The sequence below is a fragment of the Gymnoscopelus microlampas genome (genome assembly GCF_963454915.1).
Source record: "Gymnoscopelus microlampas genome assembly, chromosome: 4".
Classification (NCBI taxonomy): domain Eukaryota; kingdom Metazoa; phylum Chordata; class Actinopteri; order Myctophiformes; family Myctophidae; genus Gymnoscopelus; species Gymnoscopelus microlampas.
The window spans coordinates 51148952-51173951 of NC_139941.1; the positions used below are offsets into that span (position 1 = coordinate 51148952).

At 42.4% G+C, this 25000-nt stretch overlaps 1 protein-coding gene across 1 annotated transcript in view; it reads left to right on the top strand.

Moving 5' to 3' along the window:
- Positions 1-25000, top strand: part of adgrv1 (adhesion G protein-coupled receptor V1) — a gene marked incomplete at its 5' end in the record, with an annotated part of 261294 nt that overhangs the window by 212596 nt on the left and 23698 nt on the right. The window contains 1 exon segment of the mRNA XM_084055548.1: positions 3519-3640. Within this exon segment, the coding sequence (XP_083911674.1) occupies positions 3519-3640 (122 nt within the window).

Here is a 25000-nt window from a genome sequence, read left to right on the forward strand (position 1 = left end):
TAGACAGACAGTATTTTTTAGCAGTGAGTGCCTGTTCTCTTTGTTTTAATGTTACATAACATCTCTGTCAGGTGGAAACCTCATATGTTCAAAACTGTTACTTTTCAGGATTCAAATTCAAAAGTATTGAAAGTAGCAGATCTACAAGCTCAAAACACGACGCTTCGCGCCGCGTTTTGAGCTTGTAGATCTGCTACTTTTGGTGCATTTGTGTAACGCTGTAGTATGATCAAGTAGGGCGTTAATGTACGAAAATAACACAAAAAGTTAAAATGTGGAGATAAGAGGTTTCTGCCCCGACATCAACGATATTAGAGATGGCAGGATATGAAAGTTTCATGTCACGCTTATAGTGGCGCTTTTATCCAAAGCGCTTTACAGTCATAGATTGTGCATTACATTCACCCATTCACACACACACATTCACACACACACATTCACACACCGATGGAGGAGGAAACCATGCAAGGCACCAACCTGCTCATCGGGAGCAATCAGGGGTTCAGCGTCTTGCTCAAGGACACTTGACAAGCCCGGGAATCGAACTGGTACGGTTGGCATCCGGCCCTACCGGCTACTCTATCCCTGAGCCACTGCCGCCCCCCTTTGTTTTTTCATCGATATAAACGATAATAATGATTATTGTCTTTTATTGTACGAAATGCCATATGTGTGTATGGTTTATGACAGGGGTCTTCAACAGGGGGTCCGGGACCCCTAGGGGGTCCTCAGAGCTACTATAGGGGGTCCGCCAAATCGTTGTGTGATTTCTACATTAACCACTTCAACCAAGCATCCCTATTCTGAGGAGAACTTTAGCCAAAAATAGCAGATCTACAAGCACACAACGCCTCGCGCGCTTGTAGATCTGCTATTTTCGGCTAAGTGGTTTGATGAAGGGGGGGAAAAGGGCTGACCAAGTACAGAGTGAAAGGTCAGGTTTACTAAGTATTGTTTAAATGCATGGTTACATGTCTGGAAATACGTATTAACATGAATCCAACATGATAGTGTGGTGAAACAAGTCTATGAAGCTGCCTATGAAATCTATGAAAAAAATCATATTTTCTACAATATATAATCGGGGTCCCTACTTTATCTCTCTCTCAGCCAAGGGGTCCTTGGCATAGAGTTAAAAATAATAGAGAGGGCACCGGATATCGCCTCCCGTCCACTTGCATTGAGTTGCTCACCCAGCGCGTGAAGCGAATTCACCCCTTCTTCCGGGTTGTAAAGTGTGATGGGCGTAGCCTATTTGGGGCCACTGTGATCCGTTCTGCGTCACAGAAGTGACGTGTTTTACGTCACAGAGGTGCGCGTCCCTGTGCGCAAGCGTGTGCGCAAGCTCGTGAGCCAAGCCCATTGGTCGAAACAGTTTTCGCACAGTGGCCCCATTCCGTTTAAGCTGCAGTACCTACGAATGGCCAGCATGTCCATTTCGCTTCAATGCAAGCACTGGGTTCTGGGGGCTTGGTCCTTGGCCTGAAAACGTTGAAGACCCCTGGTTTATGAGTTATGACCGAAATAAACTTTAACTAACTAACTAACTATCTATATAAAAGCTGTTCTCCCCAACTTTGGCCTAACAAATGGAATAGTCAGAATATGGCTGTGCTGTGCGTTTTGTAGTGTAACACTGCATTCATATAACATCTGTCAGGGGTTGGAAACCTCATTATATCCAGAACTGTGACTTTTCAGGATTCAAATTCAAAAATAGCGAAATGAGCAGATCTACTGCTTTTGATACTTCTGTGACGACGCTGTAGTGTGTGATTTAAGTAGAGCATTAATTTATGAAAAGTTAGAATATGGAGATAAGAGGTTTCTGCCCACGACAGCAACGATAATGCTGTGTAAGCTGCACTGTGTGTGTGTGTGTGTGTGTGTGTGTGTGTGTGTGTGTGTGTGTGTGTGTGTGTGTGTGTGTGTGTGTGTGTGCGTGTGCGTGCGTGCGTGCCTGTACAGTACAAAGCAGTGGTGGCTGTGTCTGGACGGAATGTAGGTCAGCAGCAACACCACTGGCTGCTTCAGAGTGTGTGTGTGTGCGCGCGTGTGTGTGTCTATGCGTGTGCGCGTACGTGTGTGTGTGTCTATGCTTGACCACATTTTTAAGTTTGCAAGACTCTATGTGCGCGTGCACGTGTGTGTGTGTGTGTGTGTGTTCGTTTCCAGACCAGTCTGGGCCAAACCTTTAGCTCAATGAGCCAAAGCCTCTCTGCTCTCCAGTAAAGCCAGGCTGTGATTAAAGAGTAGCTCCCATAATCATCAGGCCCTGAGGCCTCCTTCCTATCCTCTCTGTGATGATGATGGCTTCTCTCAGCCCTGACTGTGGAAAACACTCTAATACCTACTCTACTGTATAACCAGTGGTGGGAAAAGTACTCACATTTTTTACTTAAGTAAAAGTATCGATACCACAATGTAGAAATACTCTTGTTGCAAGTTAAGTAAAAGTCCAGAATAAAAAAATGTACCTGAGTAAAAGTACAAAAGTATTGGTATCAAAATGTACTTAAAGTACCAAAAGTGAAAGTACTTATTATGCAGAATGTCCCATTTCAAGTGTATACAAATATTTGGAAAATAGCAGATCTACAAGCTCACAATACGTCGCATTGTGAGCTTGCAGATCGGCTATTTCCAAATGGTGAAAATGTATATAGGGCTGAAGTGGTTAATGTGGCTCTGTTTCTATGATTCTGTGATTCCCTTATGCTTATGGGGTCTATTTCATTCCCTGTAAAATCTATTTGGCATTTATTATAATATTTCATGCTTACAGAGAATGAATGAAATGAGACGGAGCATCGACACCAACGTTCTGCTTATAAATATTTATGCTTGATATATTTATATTTATGCCCAATAAATATTAAATCCAAGAGTTGTCTGTTTGTCTGAACTTCCTCTGCTTCTTCAGGCAGCTGCTTCTCTTATGGGCAATGATTCCATAACAAACAGCAGGTTCACAAAAGTTGTGAACATTCATGGCTGTCGCATTATTGTTTACGGCCTGAAAACATAAAGAAGTAATGATTGAATAACTTTGTTAGTCAGAAATGTACAGTCAGACATTTAGGCCAGGGGTCATCAACGTTTTCAGGCCAAGGACCCCCTAGCTGAGAGAGAGAGATGAAGCAGGGACCCCCTCTATATTGTATAAAATTGTGCTTCAGATAAACATTTGCTGCTCTTTTTTCCCTCTAACTCTTTGCCAAGAATAGCCGATCTACAAGCTTGTAGATCTGCTATTTTTGGCTAACGTTCTCCTCAGAAAAGGGATGCTAGGGTTCAAGTGTTTAATGTAAAACAAAAAATCATATCACACAAAGATTTGGCGGACCCCCTGTAGTAACTCTGAGGACCCCCTAGGGGTCCCGGACCCCTGTTGAAGACCCTTGATTTAGGCTAACACAAAAAAAAGTCCCGATGATGAATATATATATACAGTGTGCTGTAATGACAGAAGTATGTGCTGTGTTGTTGACCTTTGCTTATGTATATGTGTGTTGCAGAGGTGCCCATGGTTCTCTACCTGTTCCTGCTCATCTCTGTGGTGTGGCTGTGGGCAGGACTCCACATGGGCTACAGGGCTCTGTGGATGTTGATCCTCTACGTCATCTTCAACCTTCTGCTGGTGAGCTCATACATCTTCATTCTTCATACATTTTAGTGGTCATGTTAGCAATAGAATACATGTTCAATCTTCCCAAAAAACCCTAGTGATTTAGGATATTGTATTGGTTAAAACTTTTAACCTATTGCAGATTGAGGCTTTTAACTTAAAAGCCTCAATCTGCAATTTCTTCAACTGTCTGGCTGTATGGCTACCAAAACATTATCATTATTTTACATATTTTGCTTATTTATGAAACACAGCGCTAGTGTGGGGGAGTCGTCCTTTCACCCTGTGACCCAACATTTTCCACACATGCACGCGCGCACGCACGCACGCACGCACGCACGCACGCACGCACGCACGCACACACACACACACACACACACACACACACACACACACACACACACACACACACACACACACACACACACACACACACACACACACACACACTCACACTCACTACTGGCTGTATGGTATGTAAGTTGTGAGTAAGTGATATGAACTCTGTGACTGTGTGATCCAAACTCTGTGATCCAAACTTTTCCAAACCCTGGCAGCCAAATCGTTTGGTATTAGCATACATCTGCTAATTAGAACTGATGTTCTAATTGGAACTGTGGGTAGTGGGTTGCGCGTGTGTGTGTGTGTGTGTGTGTGTGTGTGTGTGTGTGTGTGTGTGTGTGTGTGTGTGTGTGTGTGTGTGTGTGTGTGTGTGTGTGTGTGTGTGTGTGTGTGTGTGTGTGTGTGTGTGTGTGTGTGCGTGCGTGCGTGCGTGCGTGCGTGCGTGTGTGCGTGCTTGTGCCTGCGTATGTGTGTGTACAGCATTTCGTCTCTGTCAGGTGGAAACCTGACAGTCTTTTCAGGATTCAAATTAAAAAAGAACTGATGGGCAAGCTCAAAATGCATCACGGCGCGTTTAAAGCTTGTACATCTGCTACTTTTTGGTGACGCTTTTTGGTGACGCTGTAGTATGATCAAGTAGGGCCGTTAATTTACGAAAAAACACAAAAACTTAAAATATTGGAGATAAGAGGTTTCTGCCTAGTGTGCGCGTGTGTGTGTGTGTGTGTGTGTGTGTGTGTGTGTGTGTGTGTGTGTGTGTGTGTGTGTGTGTGTGTGTGTGTGTGTGTGTCTGGGTGTGCTGTGTGTTTGCTGAGTGACAGAGTGAAGGCGTAATGAAGGCTACTTTAGGCTGTACTTTGAAGGCCAATGCTTTGATGTTTGCTTCAGGCAGAGCACCATGTCCCTGAGACAAGCTTTTATCACTGTGTCTGTGTGTGTCTGTCTGTCTGTCCACTCCCACTCTCTCTGACTCTTAAGAAACAGCTCTTATCTCCATGTTTTAGCATCAAAGCATCAAAAGTATAGCAGATCTAAGAGCTTGTAGATCTGCTACTTTCACTAGTTTGGGTCCCGGCCAAACATCTAATTTCTCTCTTGGGTCTTGAGCTAAAAAGTTTGGGAACCAGTGCTCTAATACATACTGTATGTACCAAATAAAATGTTAATAATATTTTTTTACATACTGTAATAGAGCTTTAAGTCAGTGGTTTTCAACCTTTTTCATGCCAAGGACCCCTAAATTGATATACATTTGGCCGCGGACCCCCATTTGAAAATGTTTTGTGCCAGGGAGTAGGGACCCCAAGAAGCAAAGATATCAGTTAATTTTCGCTTTAAAAAATATAGATATTCAAAGATATGCACACTTTTTAAAGGTTTTTAGCAGATCTACAAGCTCATAGCGCGGCACTCGGTGCCGTGCTATGAGCTTCCCGTCTCGTTTTATCAATTAAGACGTTAAAATTAAACTAATGTTAAGCGCAGCATCATGCTATATAACTTTATTTGCTTAATATTTTGCTTAATATAAATGTCACATCTTGTACTGTAAGCAACAGACAGGATCTTTCTCTGTCTTTCTAGGAAAAACAGTGCCTAAAAACCCCAAAACAAACAATTTTGCTATTCAAATGAGCTATTGGCATGATAAAACATACGTTTACATTTTCCAAAGCAAGTGTCAAAACATAATACAAAAGTGTAAAGTAATGTATGTACAGTTTGGAGAGGATATACAGTAACTAGTAACAAATATATTCTTGCTGTCTGCTGTGGGCTGTAGGCAGCTGTAGGCAGTAGACCGCTGCTGCCCCTAGTGGCACAGAGTGGAAATCATACATGCCCTGCATGAAACGCATGAGAAGAATGAAAAAAAACGACGAAGTCAATGGTCACCCACTGTATATCTGCTATTTTTGAATAGCCAATGCTAAGTGGTTAAAACAATTGTGACGCTATGTTGACTCATTTTGCTGGGGACCCCCTGGTGCTCCCTCAAGGACCACTGGTGGTCCCCGGACCACTGGTTGAAAACCACTGCTTTAAGTGATTACTCATTATAAATATTTTTTATAGAATTTTTTTTAAAATGTTTTTTAAACAATTATTTTATTAATGGAAAAGCTAATCAATACAATAAATCGCTAAGAGAAATGGATCGTTGCAGCCCTAGTTGTCTGTCAGTCTCTCTCTCTCTCAGATGCCCCGCCCCCCCCGCCCGTCACATGACTCCTCCCCTTGAGCTGTGTGTGTATCAGAGAAGATAACGATGCTGTTGGGTGGAAACCTTGTGTCCAAAACACTTGCTTTTTTAAATATTTGTTTTGTTTGTTTTTTGTTACACATTAAGACCTGAGGCCGATTCTACAAATGCCTTCTAAATCTGTAGTTCTCAAAACTTTCTCGTGCCAAGGAGGACCCCCAAAATGATATGTATTTGGCCGTGGACCCCCCTCTGAAAATGTGTTTTTGCCAGGGACCCCCAGAAGAAAAGATTGATGTAAAAAACTATTCTAAATTATTCGACATTATTCTAAATTATTCAAAAATAGCAGATGTACAAGATCGCTTTGAGCTTGTAGATCTGCTATTTTTGAGAACCACAGTTCTAAACCACTGTTCTAAATCCTAAGAGTTTTCTAAAAAAAAACATGTGTTGTATACAGTATATAAAATCTATCCGGTTTTAATGGGTTAAAAGTAGTGAAAATAGCCTACAAGTCTACAAGCTCACGAGTTGTGAGCTTGTAGACCGGCGGCTATTTTCGTACGACACTCTTGTACGATGACGTTGAAATAATGGAGATACGAGGTTTCTAGCCCCTGTGACAGCACAGATAAGAGGACATGAACGTGATGGTAGAAACCTTTCACCGTCTTATCTGTTCACAGCTGGGAAAAAAGCCCCAGACATTTAGCTCCCGATATCTGGACTTCAAAGGGTTACATAACAGACGTTTAGACCAAGACGATGAGCTTGAACTTTTCAGATGGTGCTCTCTGACCTTTAGCACTTGACTTGATACCGTCTGCCCTTTGACGTTTAACTTCTAAATACGATGTTCTTATGTCATCTCTGTCGGGTGGAAACCGCATACCGGTTTTGACCAGTTTCACTTTCAAAGCCTTTGCATCATGCAAGTCACACAAACAGAATGCGGCACACACAACACAAATGGTTTTGATAATGTCAAGGACCTCCCAAAATTAAATGTATTTGGCCTGCCGACCCCCATCTGAACGTATTTTGTTCCAGGGACCCCCCAGAAGCAAAGAGTTTTTTGAGTTAAAAATGTTCGCTTTAAAAAATATATACATTCAAAGATTTGCACAAATGTTCATGATTGTTCAAAAATAGCAGATCTACAAGCTGATAGTGCGGCACTCGGTGCCGCGCTATGAGCTTGTAGATCTGCTATTTTTGAATAGCCAAAAATAATGGTTCAAAAAGGGATAAAAAATAATGGTTTTATGTGGTTACACACAGAATGTGGATTGTGGAAGTTAAATGGTGGATTTGTGGATAGGACTCTATATGAACAAACTTGTTATATCAACAAACGGATCGCATTCTGTTTGTGTGACATGCATGATGCAAAGGTTTTGAAAAAAACCTTTGCATTTGAAAAACGTTTTCAAAGAACACAAAAAGAACACAAAAAGTTATAATATGGAGATGAGAGGTTTTGCCCGACAGCAACGATTAATTATGGTATTTAGAAGCCAGGTAAACTAAGCAGTGTGATATAGTGATATCATACAATAGTGATATTATTACACAGACAAAACAGCATCGTTGAACTATTTAAATTCATGGCCATATTTCATGTAATTTCCTTGGATTGGATTTGTTTGTGTGTTGTGTGTTTTTTTGTTAGTCTTTTTAATCCTATAAATATGGACCTGAGTCCCAAATAGAGATTGATTGATTGATTGATTAACTCACTGACTTAAGGAAAACCTTTGTTAATCCCTCACTAGAAATTCAGTTTCAGCTTCAGCCTGCTGATGGCTGCTCAGATGGATATTATGAGCGGTTACTTTTTTCTTTTTAAAAAGTTGTGGAAAATATCCTACAAGCTGAGCTTGTAGATCTGCTATTTCCACTACATTTATAAGATAAGGGATGAGCTTGTAGATATGCTATTTTCACTACTCTTGTAAGATGACGTATAGTATAGTAGGGCATTCATTCATGAAAAAATACCCGACAGCAACGAGAGATGTTGAGAACAGCTCATCCGATGGACTTCACACTTGGCCTGTGCACTGTGCTGAGGACTCTGGGGAGACGAACTATCGAGTGTGAGGTCGATTGGATGAGTGATTTGTCCAAAATGATGCAAGCAGCAATACTGGGTAGCCAAGAAAGCAATCAGCCTCCATCTGTATGTACTGTATGTATGTGCACATGCTCACAACAGCCACACACACCGAACAGACACTGCACTAGTACAGTAAAACAACAGAAACAACGTTTTTTTATTTTACCAGCTTGCAAAGCACACTGGTCTAAGAAGAGACTGAGTCAAGTCAACACTTTCTCAACACTTTTTCGTCATTGGCTGTCCTTTAAGCCAATGGGGATACTTTCCCATACTCTGAACGGGCGGTCTCGACCTCCCAAGCTATTTGTACTAGACACGCCTCTCGCCTATATGGCAGTGTTGCCAGATTCTGCGAGAGAAATAGGCAACAGGGCTAAGCCAATGGGGAGCCACTAGCAGTGTTGCCAGATTCTGCGAGACAAATCAGAGAAAAACAGGAAAACAAGCTGGTACAGTATACATGACTGAGTCTTGTCTTGTTGTATTTGATTTGATTTATTTGAAAAGCAAAACCACATGGTTACAGCAGTTTGAGGAGTACACAAGAACGTTCCTGAGACTTATTTCCGTTGAGGTCCTCTCACATTTAACAGTCAATACAAGTTACAATACATTACAGTACAAAACACATGACATTAAAATACACAGTACATACAAACAAACAAGTGCTCCCTTATCTTTTCCTAGACTACTGACCCTCTATAGGGGAACCTTTTTTAATAGACCTGCTTTTGTCTGCTGCTTAACACATTGGGTGCCTGAATGTTTTCATAACTTACCGTGGGTGCCAGCATTCTCCCCATTGACTGCGCTTTGCTGTTTAAAGCTCTCCACGACGAGCAAAATCCACCTAAAAAAAAAGCATCCATTCATGTAGCGCGATGATCCTAGCTACATCCTGGAACCATAACATTTCACTCCTGAGTTACAACGGGGGGGGGATCGCGCATCGCGCATGACCGGTTTTCCCCACCGGAAACAGATTCGGAGATATAGGCGTTTTAAAGAAGGAAATAGACAGGAAGCGGATGGGGAGCCATGTTTTTGTTTCCGGTGAACAAAAACTGGCCTATCCTTCTCAGGATCACAATGGGTACTCCCAAAGCTGCTCTAGCCCCTCCCGTGTGGAAAAAAACAAAAAAAAAACAAAAAAGACACCAAAACCGTTTTAATACGGTTATGGCACTCCGGGTAACTTTTTGCACCTTTTGCAAAACCGTTAATATGCGGTTTTGGCACCCCATGTGTTAAAAGGCAATAAAGTGCAAAGATGAAAGAGAGAAAGAAGAGATCTTCCTTAGTGAACTTAGACGCTTACAGCTACAGTACATCTGTCTACCACACAGTATTATGAATTAGACGCCAAAGTGACGATCTGCCACTGTGTGAAGCTGCAAGGCACGTTGTCTCATTTCTCTTGTTCCTCGACTTTATGATGTTTGTTGTTGCCTGACTGCCTCTGGTGACCAGTGGTGGAAAGTACATTTATTCAAGTACAATTTTGAGGTACTTTTACTTTACTGGAGTATTTCCAATTGTCTATACTTTTACTTCTACTCCACTACCATCTCGGAGGCAAATATTGTACTTTTTACTCCACTACAATTATTTGAAATCTTTAGTTACTAGTTACTTTGTAGATTTGATTATTATTACAAAACATGCATTATAACCACAACATGCATGAACCAGCCCTATGCATACTTGGGCTATTTGAAAATAGCAGATCTACAAGCTCACAACGCGTCGCTTTGCGACGCGCTTTGAGCTTGTAGATCGGCTATTTTCAAAGCATTTTTAAACATTTGGAAAGATGTGAAATGGGACATTCTGCCAAATGAGTACTATTACTTTCAGTACTTAAGTATAGTTTAATGTGAATAATTTTGTTCTTGTAAATTTTGAATTCCAGACTTTTACTTGTAACTGAGTATTTCTACATACTGTAGCAGTATTGATACTTTTACTTTCAAAGTAAAGAATGTGAGTACTTTTCCCACCACTGCTTAGTGACTATTGTTCTGTCGGGGACAGCGTCGTGACGTCTCTCTGTGAAAGCGTGCCACACGGAAGCTGTGTGGTAACCCTCGGTGACATTGTGGCGTCCGCACGTCAAAGACAACAGTCCCACACTAAAACAAACCTCTCTCCTGTTGGAACAGTGACTTAATGAGGAGAGGGTGACGTCACCTTCCAGCAAACAGCCCCAATGTCGCACTTTGCATTGGCCTGTCAGCTCAAACGGAAACACATACAGTATAATAACCCTCTATGACGCTGGTTCTCAACCTGTGGGGCCGGGACCCTCAGGGGGTCCCCAAATTGTCCCCATGGGGTCCCCAGATGATTAGCTTAATGTGCAACATTGTTTTCTTACTCAATAGTAAACAAACCAACATACAGTATAAGTGTATAGATAGAGGGTATATTTGCACATTTATAAAGTGACTTTTAAGACCTGTTTTATACCTCTAAAAGTGTCGATATGCTATGTTCAGCGAAAACTTTCCCCACAATAAGGATGCTGGGGTTTAAGTGGTTAAAAGAAGGTCCAGGTTGAACCCCATGAGAAAAAAAAAGCTGTGGGTTTAAAGCCTATCAGAACAGAAAGCCTGAGTTAAACTCCATCAGAATAGAAATCTGAATAGAAATCCTGGATTTAAACCCAATGAGAAGTGTTTGAATGAAGGACTCTTTGTTGTCTCTGTGGATTCCTACCTGTTCTATCGTCTTTGATTCAGAGCCTCCAGCCTCTATTCAAACACACAAACACAAAGACACACGCACGCACGCGCACACACGCACATACTGTACAGACAGTGGTGTAAAGTAACTAAGTACATTTACTGAAGTACTGTGCTTAAGTACACTTTTGAGGATGTTTTACTTGGGGTATTTCCCATTTTCAATACTTTTACTTCTACTCCACTACATCTCAGAGGCAAATATTGTACTTTTACTCCACTACAATTATTATGTTACTTTACAGATATAAATTATTATTTTATAATACATACATTAACCACTTCAGCCCTATTTTACACATAGGCCATTTGAAAATAGCCGATCTACAAGCTCACAACGCGTCGCGATGCGACGCGTTGTGACCTTGTAGATCGGCTATTTTTAGCGGTGCCAACCGCTCTACGTTTGACTCTGTCCGTATGTCCGTCCGTCCGTCCGTCCGTCGTCCGTATGAGCCCGGGATGAGCACGGCAAAGAAGAAACACATACAAACACACGCGCACACACACACACACACACACACACACACACACACACACGGACGTGGAGACTGCCTATGCCATCTCTCCTCTCATTGCCCACACGTACCACTGGTTATCAAAGAGGGGCCCAGGGACCCCCAGCGTATGTTATGTCCGAGCACGGGATGAGCACGGGATTTTAAACAGCTATAACTCCAGTGTGCAGCATGCCACCAAGTCCAAATTTGGTATGTGGACTTAGACCACCAATAGGGACGAGCATGAATTGCTGAAGTTATCAAAGAGGGGTCCAGGGACCCCGAGCGCATGTTATGTCCGTCCGCCCGTATGAGCACGGGATGAGCACGGGATTTTAAACAGCTATAACTCCAGTTTGCAGCATGCCACCAAGTCCAAATTTGGTATGTGGACTTAGACCACCAATAGGGATGAACTGTAATTACTTAAGCCCCGCCCCCTCTGTCTGCCCATTGGCTGGGCTTTAAACAGCCATTATTCCAGTTTGCAGCATGCTACCAAGTACAAATTTGGTAAGTGGACTCAGACGACCAATAGGGACGAACTGAAATGAGTTAAGCCCCGCCCCAAAGGCACCGCTTCCTTCACACAGGGTGTGATTTTTTTGCATACTTGAAGTATGCAAAACTTTTTATCAAAAATACTTTTGATAATTAAAGTATATTTTGATGCCAATAGTTTTCTACTTTTACTCAAGTAAATTTTGAATTCCGGACTTTTACTTGTAACAGAGTACTTCCACATTGCAGTATTGATACTTTTACTTAAGTAAAACATTTGAGTACTTTTTCCACCACTGCATACAGGGCAGGCTCATATGCACACCCTCTCACACACACACTGCTAATATCCGCTCTCTCTCTCTCTCTCTCTGTGTCTGCTGGCTCTATTGCAATGCACTCCAGTCCCACGGGACTCGAGAGACATAAAACTTGAAAGGACTTTATATCAGCCTGAGAGTCTACATCTATTGGATCCAAATTGGCCTTGGCTTCTAGACGGCCCTCAGAGTCCCGGGTTTCAAACTCAAGGTGGTTTCTGACAAAGTCCATTACAGGGAAAAAGCTTTGACTATTGATTTCCCATCCTGACTCCTATCACAGCAAATCTGAGGCTGTGCAAAGTGGACCTATGAGTCCATTTTCTACACTCTCATCACAGTGACTTTTAACCATGTTCTGTAAAGTAATTAAGTACATTTACTCAAGTACTGTACTTGGCCGGTGGCCGAACAAGGCCACCGGCCTTGACAATATCCCCACCAGATTCCTCAGAGACGCAGCTACTGCTATTGCCCCCATAGTAGCCCAAATCACAAACCTATCCATCAGCCAGTGTCACGTCCCACAGGATTTCAAATTGGCAAGAGTTATCCCTCTGCATAAAAAAGGAAGCAAATTAGAACCTGGCAACTATAGGCCTGTTTCCATCCTTTGTTCCATCTCAAAGGTTGTAGAGCGAATAATTCAAGAACAAATCAACAGCTACCTCAGCGAGCATAATCTGTTGTTTGAATTCCAATCGGGCTTCAGAACCTCCCATTCCACTGACACATGCCTGCTGTATTTGACCGACTACATCAAACGTGAGGTAGACGCGGGCAAATACTGCGGCATGGTCATGTTGGACCTCCAAAAAGCGTTCGACACTGTAAACCATTCAATTTTACTTGATAAGCTGAGGGCGATTGGTTTTGACTGCACATCACTAAACTGGATGAGATCCTACCTGGAGGGAAGAGAACAAGTGGTTGACATCAACGGAACCATGTCCTCTTCCCTCCCGGTGAGCTGTGGGGTTCCTCAGGGCAGCATTCTAGGGCCGTTACTGTTCCTTTTATACATTAACGACATGAATGCTGCCTGTAACTGCAAATTGTTCCTGTTCGCTGATGACTCGGCACTCCTGATCTCGGGAGAGGACAAGCTGCAAGTTGAGGAGGCGCTCAGCTCCGAACTCTCAAAAATCCGTACTTGGCTTACTGATAACAAACTGTCACTACACCTTGGGAAAACTGAATCCATTCTCTTTGGGACCAAACATTCCCTCAGACAGATGGATGTAAATGATTTCAAGGTCAAAGTCGATGGCACAATTATCTCTAGCAAAGAAGAGATTACCTATTTGGGTTGTATTCTCGACAAATACCTGTCAGGTGAAAGCATGGGGACGAAGGTGGTCAAAATAGTAAACCAGAGAACCAAATTTATGGGCAGAGTTTCCTCTTTTGTCAACCCTCAGGCCCTCAGGACCCTCTCAGGGGCCCTGATTCAACCACATTTTGACTATGCTAGCACCTCCTGGTACTCCAACACCTCAGTGTCACTGAAGACTAAACTTCAAACCTCCCAAAACAAACTGATTCGGCTACTCCTCGGATTGGGGCCCATGACCCACCTTTCTCCCACCCATTTTGCCAGCCTAGGCTGGCTCAGGGTGGAAGACAGGGTTAAACAACTAAAAATGGGACTGGCGTTCAAAATTGTAAATGAAAATTTGCCCGATATGCCCCCTATTCCCGCATATCTGAGTAAATACCTCCAAAAGGTTAGTGACACCCACAGTCACAATACCAGAGGGAGTGCAAACAACAATTTGGTACCACCCACCCATAAAACAAACATGGGCAAATTCTCCTTCTACAGCACTGCCACCCAGGTTTGGAATGGTCTAACCCCATCCCTCAAAAAATGCAGTTCGCTGGGCTCATTTAAAAGAGCCTTAAAAAATCACCTTTCAGGAGGCCAAAAGAGGAGGTAGTACCATTTTCCCGTTAGACAGCCGACCCCCCCCCCCCCCTGTTCTTGTACATATCTTTCCCCCCTTTTTTTTATTCCATTGGCTGTACATAGTGTTGTATATATGTATGTATATATGTATATATGTATATGTGTATATATATATGTATATATATATATATATATATATATATATATATATATATATATGTGTGTATGTGTGTATGTATGTATATATGTATATGTGTATATATGTATATATGTATATGTATGTGTATGTATATATATGTATATATATATATATATATATATATATAATTTTTTGCTGTTTTTTTTATTATTTTTTTATTTCTTTGTGTAATGATATTTGAACTGTGGTGCCACTATATATGTCTATGAATTGAATACCAAGGCCCTCATTGGAAACAAGTCCGCAAGGACTTTTATGAACGGACCTGTTAGACAAAGTATTTCAAATGTAAATGTGATGTTTTACATTCTTTTGCCTAATAAAATATTCAATATTCAATACTTAAGTAGGCTATTTCCAATTTCAATACTTTATACTTCTACTCTATTATTAGAAAACATACATTAACCACTTTAACCCTATGTATGTACTTTGGCTATTTGAAAATAGCAGATCTACAAGCTCACAATGTCTCGACTCGCTTTGCAACACGTTGTAAGCTTGTAGATCGGCTATTTTCAAAAGATTTGTTTGTATGACGAACTTGTGAAACTTGGGACATTCTGCGTGATGAGCACTTTTACCTTTGGTACTTTAAGTATATTTTGATGCCAATACTTAGTAAAACATTCCTGGATGTTTTATGTCTGTGTGGCAGAGCGCCTTCCAGTTACTCACGTTGTTTCCTTCATGCCATGAGTTTTCCATGAGGAGAATTTTCCATGTTTCCCTCTTTAGTGTTGTTGTTGATAATGTGTTTGTGTTCACATTATGGAAACACACCTCTGAAACAGCTGATTACCCAGGATCATTAATCAAGTGCAGATGTCAGCCTTGTGTGTGTGTGAGCGAGTGTGGGTGCGTGTCAGCCGGTGTGGTACTCTGCGCATGGAAACTTTTAAAATAAATTAAGGGATCAAAATGTTTCCATATTTTTTTGTTGCCGTATACAGTACATATACTGCGCACGAAAACTGCTCAAAGAAATTAAGCGATCAAAGTGTTCCATTAACTTTCCTGAGCAGTTTATTAAGGCTGTTAGGACTTTGAAGTCTCAGCAGATTACACCCGAGGTGCACTTTCCATATCTCCCCTCGCTCTCATACTTTGTCTCCCATACTCGCTCTTTCGTTCTCTCCCTCCCCACCGTCTCTTTCTCTATTTTATACTTCATCGCACGACGGCAGGGTTGCCAACAACCGTCCCTTTAAAATAAGGAACCGTCCCTTTAAAATAAGGAACACGTCCCTTATTTGTTAACGAAAAGACGTGTCCCTTTACTGAACTGATTCCTGGAAATAAAGGGACGCCCGGCCGGGCCATGTATAGTTGTCAACCCTACACCAGTGGTTTTCAAACTTTTTCATGTCAAGGACCCCCAAATGGACACTCATAAGCCCGCGGACCCCCATTTCAAAAGATATGCCTCAGGGACCCCCATAAGAGAAGACTTTTACGGCTCTAGCAGTGATTCTCAACCATTTTAATTTCAACGACACCCCGGTTTGACATGCATTAGGCTACGGACCCCCATTTAATGCCATTTCTATCTCTGGGACCCCAATTTATGTTGGGGTCTCTGAGAGTGTACAAAATGTACAGGTTCCATTTGTACACTCAGAGTTACCCTTATGGGTCATAAGGGTCCTTTTGGTTCCTTAGTAACCATCATTTAGCTGGGGACCCCCTGGAACTCCCTCAAGGACCCCTGGGGGTCCCCGGACCCCACTTTGAGAGCCAATGCCCTACACGATGGTGTCACGCGTCAAACATAAAATGTGGCACATGGCTATACATGGCTTGAAAAATATCTCAACCTCTCTCTCTCTCTCTCTCTCTACCGCGTTTTCTGAGGGCCGGTGTTGTGCGGCGTGGCCTGCACCGGACGGGGCCGTTCGCTTGAAGGCGGGTAATCGAATCATTAACTGCGCCGTTCCTCATTATCTTCTCCTGTGTCGGCCTCTCTGTGGTGTGCCTGGTAAACCTTAGCTCACTGTGTCGTCACACAAACACACAAACACCCACAGGCAGGGCTCCCAGGGAAACAACGGTATTAAGGAGCAACACCAGGCACCACCCAGGCAATTCAATCCCCTCCCGGCTTCCTGAGTGGCGGAGCAGACCTTTGTGTGTGTGTGTGCTATAAATAAGCCACGACGTCCCTTTGTCTTTTCATCACAGAGAAAAGAACCCTGACGTGAGCACTTGTGGCACTTAGGATCAACGCGCACACACACACACACACACGCACGCACGCGCGGTGGATGTGGGCAGGTGTTGAATGACGGAGTAGCTTCTCAGTGTCTTCCTAGAACAGTGTCTTCCTGCAACCACTGCACGTTCAAAGGATGCGCGTTAAAGAACAGTAAATACAGTGTGATGCTGTTTAACACTCACATGGCTGAGCTTTCTTGCCTGTACCTACACTTGAGTGTATACAGTCAGAAGAATTAAAGCCTAAAAGCTCTCATAATCTCGGCTCAAACTTAAACAAAATAGTTTGAATATTTATATAACATGCCATAACGAAATAAAAAACTTTGTTTACAGGCAGATTTTTTATTAAAATAAGTACATGATCTCCATGCAGGCTAAAATTCAGGATCGGCAGAAATCTTTCCCTCGTGAATGGATACAAACTTCATCGCTGCCCAACCTAAATGGATACAAATGGATACAAACTTCACCCCTGAACAACAACCTAAATGGATACAGATGTGGTCATTGGTAACAATGAGATGTTCCACTGTCCCCCCAGGTGGCCCTGAGTGACGTGTCCTGTGAACAACAACTCACCAGAATAGGGAGGCAGGGGGAGACAGGTCAATTTGACCCCAAATAATAGACTGTCATGGTCATATTTTGTTTCCTGAAAAACATTTTGGAATTTTAAAGAGACACGCATGTATACATGGAATATTTAGGAAAGGAGCCCTCTACGAGTCTCAAGTGCAAGATAATTCAGTAAAAGAAATTCATGGTAGGTGATTTTGACCTCGAAAGAAAAAAAGAACATTACATAACATTCGCTGAAGAACAAATTCCCCTTTGATTTGCTTGATTGAGTTTATTCTCTTTAACGTGGTTTGCGAGCTGAAGGGAAAACAGGATGCAGTTGTGTTAAATTAATCTGATCTTTAATTTACATAAAATGTAATTTACACCCATCTCCTGTTTTCAGCGTTCTCAGCGGGGATATTGTTTACCTGTTGACTCACTGACGCAACATTCTCTAATTAATTTATTCCCAAAGATCTCTCTCTCTCTCCCTCTCAAACTTGCTTAGTCTCACTGCATTGCATCTCTGTCTCCCCCACTCTCACTCTCTCTCTTTCTGTCTCGCACGCACGCACGCACGCACGCACGCACGCACGCACGCACGCACGCACGCACGCACGCACGCACACTATTTCTCTGTCTCTTTCTCTCTCACTCTCTCTGTCTCGCACGCACACTCCATGCTGGCACACACACACACACACACACACACACACACACACACACACACACACACACACACACACACACACACACTCACTTTCTCTCTCACTCTCTTTCTCTCTCTCGCTCTCTCACTCACTCTCTCTCTCTCTCTCTCTCTCACTCACTCACTCACTCACTCACTCACTCTCACACACACACACACACACACACACACACACACACACACACACACACACACACTCACACTCACACTCACACTCTCTCTCTATCTCTCTGTGTCTCTCTCCCAGTGAGTAGGGAACACTTACATAACAGGCCTATAATGACAGTAAAGCCGTGTCCCCCAGGGACAGGCTAATGATCTGTACTAATCACTCTCCATGCTGTCACGATGACATGAGGCCAGCCAACCACAGCCACACACACACACACACACACACACAGACACACACACACACACACACACACACACACACACACACACACACACACACACACACACACACACACACACACACGCACACACACACACACACACACACCTGCATACTGCGTCGTATGTCCAGTATGCACACAATACAGTACACACAATCTTGGATGTACTTTTACTTATCAGTTAGTGGTTCCTTCCACATAGTAATTCATTTTCAACGAGAGACGAGCGTGGCGTATCTTTTATTCGTGTCGCTCCTGGTTTGTAATGACATTTATGAGCTTGAAGAGATGCTGTTTTATGAAATAAATTAACTAGGGCTGAAGTGGTTGAACCTGAACTCACACTTTGTCTCTGTCGGGATGGAAACCTCATATGTCCAAAAGTGTTACTTTTCAGGATTCAAAAAACATCAAAAGTAGCAGATCCACAAGATCGAAACGCGTCGCTTGCAGATCTGCTGCTTTTGTGTGACGCTGTAGTATGATCAAGTAGGGCAGGGGTCTTCAACAGGGGGTCCAGGACCCCTAGGGGGTCCTCAGAGTTTCTACAGGGGGTCCGCCAAATCTCTGTGTGATAGGATTATTGTTTTTTTTTACATTAACCACTTGAACCTAGTGAAAATAGCAGATCTACAAGCTCACAACGCCTCGCAGCGCGAGGCGTTGTGAGCTTGTAGATCGCCTATTTTCGGCAAAGAGGGGAAAAAAGAGCAGACCAAGTACAGAGTGAAAGTTTACTAAGTATTGACGGTTTAAGTCGTTAAATGGCTGAAAATACACATTAACATGAAGCCAACATATATGAAAAGCTTTAACCTGCAACACAATTTGATGTAATATAGTGGGGGTCCCTGCTTCATCTCTCTCTAAGTTAGGGGGTCCTTGGCCTGAAAAGGTTGAAGACCTCTGAAGTAGGGCGTGAATAAAAAATAAAAAAAAATAAGAAGTTAAAGTTAAAATATGGAGATAAGAGGTTTCTGCCCGACAGCAACAACTTAATTTTAATTTTAATGCCCATCCAATATAAAGCCCAGGGATGGAGTGAGTGAGACCTTTGGCATTGACCTCAAGCCGCCTCATGTCAACGTTTCAAAATCCATCGGGGTCCTCAGAAGTATAATAATATACAGCATAAGTACAAACTCACACGCGTGTACTTGCACAACGTGACGGTATATCGTTGCTGCCGGGCAGAAAACCTTGTATCTCCATTTTTCAACTTTTTTTGGAAAATGGGGAAAAACATTTCTTTTGGGGTGGAAATTATTGCCCTACTTCGTCATACTAAAGGGGTCTTCAACAGGGGGTCCGGGACCCCTAGGGGGTCCTCAGAGCTGCCATAAGGGGTCCGCCAAATCTTTGTGTGATAAGATTGATTTTTTTTACATTAACCACTCGAACCCAAGAATTCCTTCTCTGAGGGGGACATTAGCCGAAAATAGCAGATCTACAAGCTCTCAACGCCTCGCAGAGCGAGGCGTTGAGAGCTTGTAGATCGGCTATTTTTGGCAAAGAGGCTATAGGTGTAGAGGGAAAAAAGAGCAGACTTAAGTAAAAAAAAAACGTTAATATGAAACACAATTGTATACAATATAGAGTAAGGGGGTCCCTGGTTCATCTTTCTCTCAGCTAGGGGGTCCTTGGCCTGAAAACGTTGAAGACCCCTGAAAGTGTCACACAAAATAGGAGATCTACAAGCTCACCAAGATCGCCTATTATTTTTACAATCAAAAGTTAAGTGAAAGTGGTTAACTTTGTCTGTGGGTTTAATGAATAAATATTGAAGCAAATTAACAAATCAAATCATTACCACTTTGGATCCATTGGAACATGGGCAATGTTTTTCCATTTCATGAAAAATAACAGATTTGGACATATGAGTTTTCCACCCGTCAGAGACGACATGGTTACTGTCACTCATACCTTTTATAGTAAATTACCCTCTGCACTTTTACACATGCTGTCACAGGCTATAAACCGCTGCTAATGAGCTGTCAGGCCTCCTCGTGTGTGTGTGTGTGTGTGTGTTTGTGTGTGTGTATCCATCCGTGAGGCTTTCCCCCACACACACATTTAAAAGCTGGATGTTCCGTATTTACAGTACGCCTATAAACACAACGGTACACCTTATCGTTCAAATGCACATGGCTCACACACACACACACACACACACACACACACACACACACACACACACACACACACACACACACACACACACACACACACACACACACACACACACACACACACACACACACACACACACACACACACACACACACACGGTCAATACTCTCACAGGGTCGTAATGTTTGAGTGTGAGATCCATCAGCTCTGTTTATTTCCTTTCTTCCTAACGTGAACACGACGTAACGATGATTGCCGGCAGCACTTTGCTCTGCTGTTTATCAGCTGAATTACACGCCGTTCATGGTTCAACCGGCATGGTTCAACTCTCTCCATCAAGAGCCCCTGATGGGTCGCTCCGCTAGCCTTACGACACAACAGAGGTTCACGCATCATCACGTTGCCGGTCGTTCACAAGATACATCAGACAGTAACAACTAGGGGTGTCACGATACACTCATTTCACGATTATACAAGTTTAAGGGACAAGTGAGGTTCTCACTAACGGCAAACCACATTGTTTCAGAGGACAGACACTAATGACAAATATAATATAAATACTGCATAGCTATAAATTCCACTCACCTCATAGTCATATTGTTGCCAACCAAGTGCAGCCTAGTTATTAACAACAGCTCAAACTAAATATGTATAATACCACGGTCACTTGTAAAAACAAAACAAAAAAATGGCTTTGACGCTATCTCAGATCAGATGTAGGCCTATAACACCTACAGCTGTTGAAATTAATACACAGTTGTTGTTCCGATACCAATACCAATATCGGGAAACGCTGCAGATACTGCCTTAACCCATTAAGACCTGAGGCGATTCTTAAAAATGGTTTCTAAATCCTAACAGTTTTTTGAAAAAAATCTAAAAAATGTTTTTTCAAGATTTTTCAAAAATAGCAGATCTACAAGCTCATAGTGCGGCACTCGGTGCCGCGCTATGAGCTTGTATATCTGCTATTTTTGAATAGCCAAAGAAATCTAAAGTGACACAGATGCGTTCCAGGTTCCACAGATGCGTTCGGCATCAGAGGATGCCAGTCTATGCCATTCCGATGGCACGAATGATATGTCATTTACAGTACAATGTTTGTATTTTTAATGCTTCAGTTGATGTTGCACTGGTTTTACTGTTTTATACTGTTACTGCACTATTTTGCTGCGTTTCACACGATAGGATTCAAAGATACAGTCTACCATTCATTTCCAATGGAAGCCAGTGACATGAAGACACAAAGCAACATCTGACGTTTGTAGATCTGCTACAACAGATACAAAGATACAAAAGCTACACGTTGAAGTTGAGCTGGGTTCAACTTCCAGATACAAAACTACAACTGTAGCTCCGATGACTCTGATGACATCATCGACCGTGTTGAGCAACACAGATACAAAGCGACAGAGAGCGACAAATATGCTGTGTGTCTTTGTATTTTCCCGTGTGAACGCAGCATTAAGGTCCTTACACAAAGGGGACATTTTTTCATGCGAATATATATATTTTTTTAAACCTTATAACCACATCAATTCCGCAGAGCGAAAAAGCGTCTTTTATTTATTCGGACCACATCTGAATTTTGCGTATATTCGCATAATCGCCGGTGTGTAATTACTTTGGACTTTTTTCCATCAATTACTCACTCACCTCATAAAATATAGAGATAAGAGGTTTCTCCCCCCCCCCCCCCACAGAATAAGGATGCTGGGGTGGTTTACAGAATGCCAAGTATGATGACAATGTGAACATATGGGTTTGACTGCACGCGCGTGCGCGCACACACACACACACACACACACACACACACACACACACACACACACACACACACAGACACACACACACACACACACACACACACACACACACACACACACACACACACACACACACACACACACACACACACACACACACACACACACACACACACACACACTCACACACACACCTACACACACACGTGCATACAGGAAACGGTGGTGACGGCCCGCTGTGGTATTTGACACAGAGCTACTGCTGGGTAATTCACAGCAGGCTGCTATTGGCTGAGAGACGAGGAAGAGCAAACAGCCAGAGGTGTCAGTGATGTCATGTGACATCGTCTGAGGATGATGTCATCATGATGACATTCCACATGCTGTCCACCTGGCCGCCGCCCGCCCGTTGCAGGCTGGCAGTGGTGGAAAAAGTACTCAAATGTTTTACTTAAGTAAAAGTATCAATACCGCAATGTAGAAATACTCTGTTACAAGTAAAAGTCCAAAATTCAAAATGTACTTGAGTAAAAGTACAAAAGTATTGGTATCAAAATATACTTAAAGTACCAAAAGTAAAAGTACTAAAATGTTTGAAAATAGCCTATATAAAATAGGGCTAAAAAGCGGTTACTTTTTAGGATAAAAGAAAAAAAAGGAAAATCTACAAGCTCGAAACGCATCGCTTGTGAATCTGCTACTTTTCATACTTTTCATCTCAGTCCTAATTAGGACAATGATAATGCTTCCACTGATTAAAGCAGTAGTTATGCTCATATTAATCGCTCAACCTTGATTTAATTTTTTCGGAAGACACTGAGGGGTGAAGAGACCCTGTTTTCCAGTAATGTAGATATTACAAGTTTATTAAGAAAAAACAAAAAACTATATAAAAGAGGACATTTAAATGACTGAATAAACAAAGACAGTTTAAACAAAAATAATCCTATAGTTCATCTACGTAAGTACATGATTTAAAGCACGTGCAATTAAGGTTAACCTAGAGTTGATCTAGACTGAACAGTGTCCCAGGGGAAAACAAGGGACAGGTACCTTGAGCAGACCCTGTAAGTTATTCCAAGTATGTGGGGCACGGAAACTTAAAAGCCAGTCTTTCCCAGGTCCGTGGAGACACGTGCACGGGATCTCAAGCATTTGACAGTCCTGGGAGTGTGTGTGTGTGTGTGTGTGTGTGGTTGGTAGGCTCCAGTATTCCTATAGGCAGCCATATTGTAAAGAAATCACGCCTCTTCCTTTTACTTCCTTCAGAGGTCTTACCACTTATACTAATGAAGGCTCTGTTCCATTTAGTGTAGTACAGTGGTTCTCAAAGTTTTTTAATGTCAAGAACCCCCATAACTCTGAGAGTGTACAAATGCGGAAACACAGGTTTCTGCCATAGAGTTAAAAATAATAGAGAGTTAACGAAAATCCCGCCCATTCACTGGAGTTGCTCACCCAGCGCGGCGTCTGCGGGTCGTCTCGCATGCGCAGGAGTGTGAGCCGTAATAATAATAATAAAAAACTTTATCTATATAGCACCTTTCATGACATAAATGCAGCTCAAAGTGCTCTACAGAGCAAAAAAACACAAAACAATGTTTTTTTTTATAAAATACACAATAAAACAGTGGCAAAAAACAATGGCATAAAAATAATGGCTAAAACAATACATAACAGGCAGTGAGCAAAACAGTACAGACATGAATAACAACACAGAGATTTAGAAGAGAAAATATCAACTAAAAGCAAGAGTAAAGAAATATGTCTTGAGCTGTGCTTTAAAACTGTCCACAGAGGGTGCCTGTCTTATGTGTAATAATGGGAGTTTATTCCAAGCCGTCGGACCGTAGAAGCAGAATGCTGCTTCGCCGTGTTTTTTATATGACATTTCAGGCACTTCGAGTAGGCCAGCGGTAGAAGACCTGAGGGGGCGATTTGGAAAGTATCTAGGGAGGAGGTCATAGAGGTAGGAAGGGGGCCAGACCATTGAGAGCTTTATAAACAAGTAAAATAATTTTAAAATCAATCCTAAAAACAACCGGGAGCCAATGTAGTGATGCTAAACCTGGAGTAATATGCTCTCTCATCTTAGTTTTAGTTAAAACTCTGGCTGCCGCATTTTGAACAAGTTGTAATCTGTTGTTTTTTTTCTTTTATAGTAAGCTGCAGTACCTACAATCGGCCACCACCTCAATTGCGCTTCGCTGCTCCCTCTCGGCTCTGAGGGCTTGGGTTCTGCCCTAGCTAATTTCAGACTAGGTGTGGAAAGATTCATTTCCATGGGGCGGTGTTACAAACCGATTCAAACGTCACAGCAAAACTAGCCTCGTTCCCAGCCTCACTCATCTGCGAAGAGAAGAGCCTGGTCACGAACTAAACCAGCGAGTGTCTTCCGTCGTACGTGTTTCCCCCGGAAACTATTTTTTTTTACCAATCACAACACTCGTTTCATTCACAGAAAACAGATTTGTAAAGCATCAACGCCATTTCCTTGGGCGGTACTTTCAACCACGCCTCCGCCTAGACGTGTCTTGCCCAGCGTGCAGCGAAACACGTCCCACTTTGGATAGTGGGCTCTGATCGGTCACTCACAGCGAAATGTAATTGATGAAACCGAGGAGTTTCAATTACATTTTGTCTGATTTCCAGGCCATTTCTGCCCTCGGACAGCAACGATATGAAATATAAATGAAATACAATAGATACTCATCCCCCAATCTCTCTCTCTCTCTCTCTCTCTTTTTCTCTCCT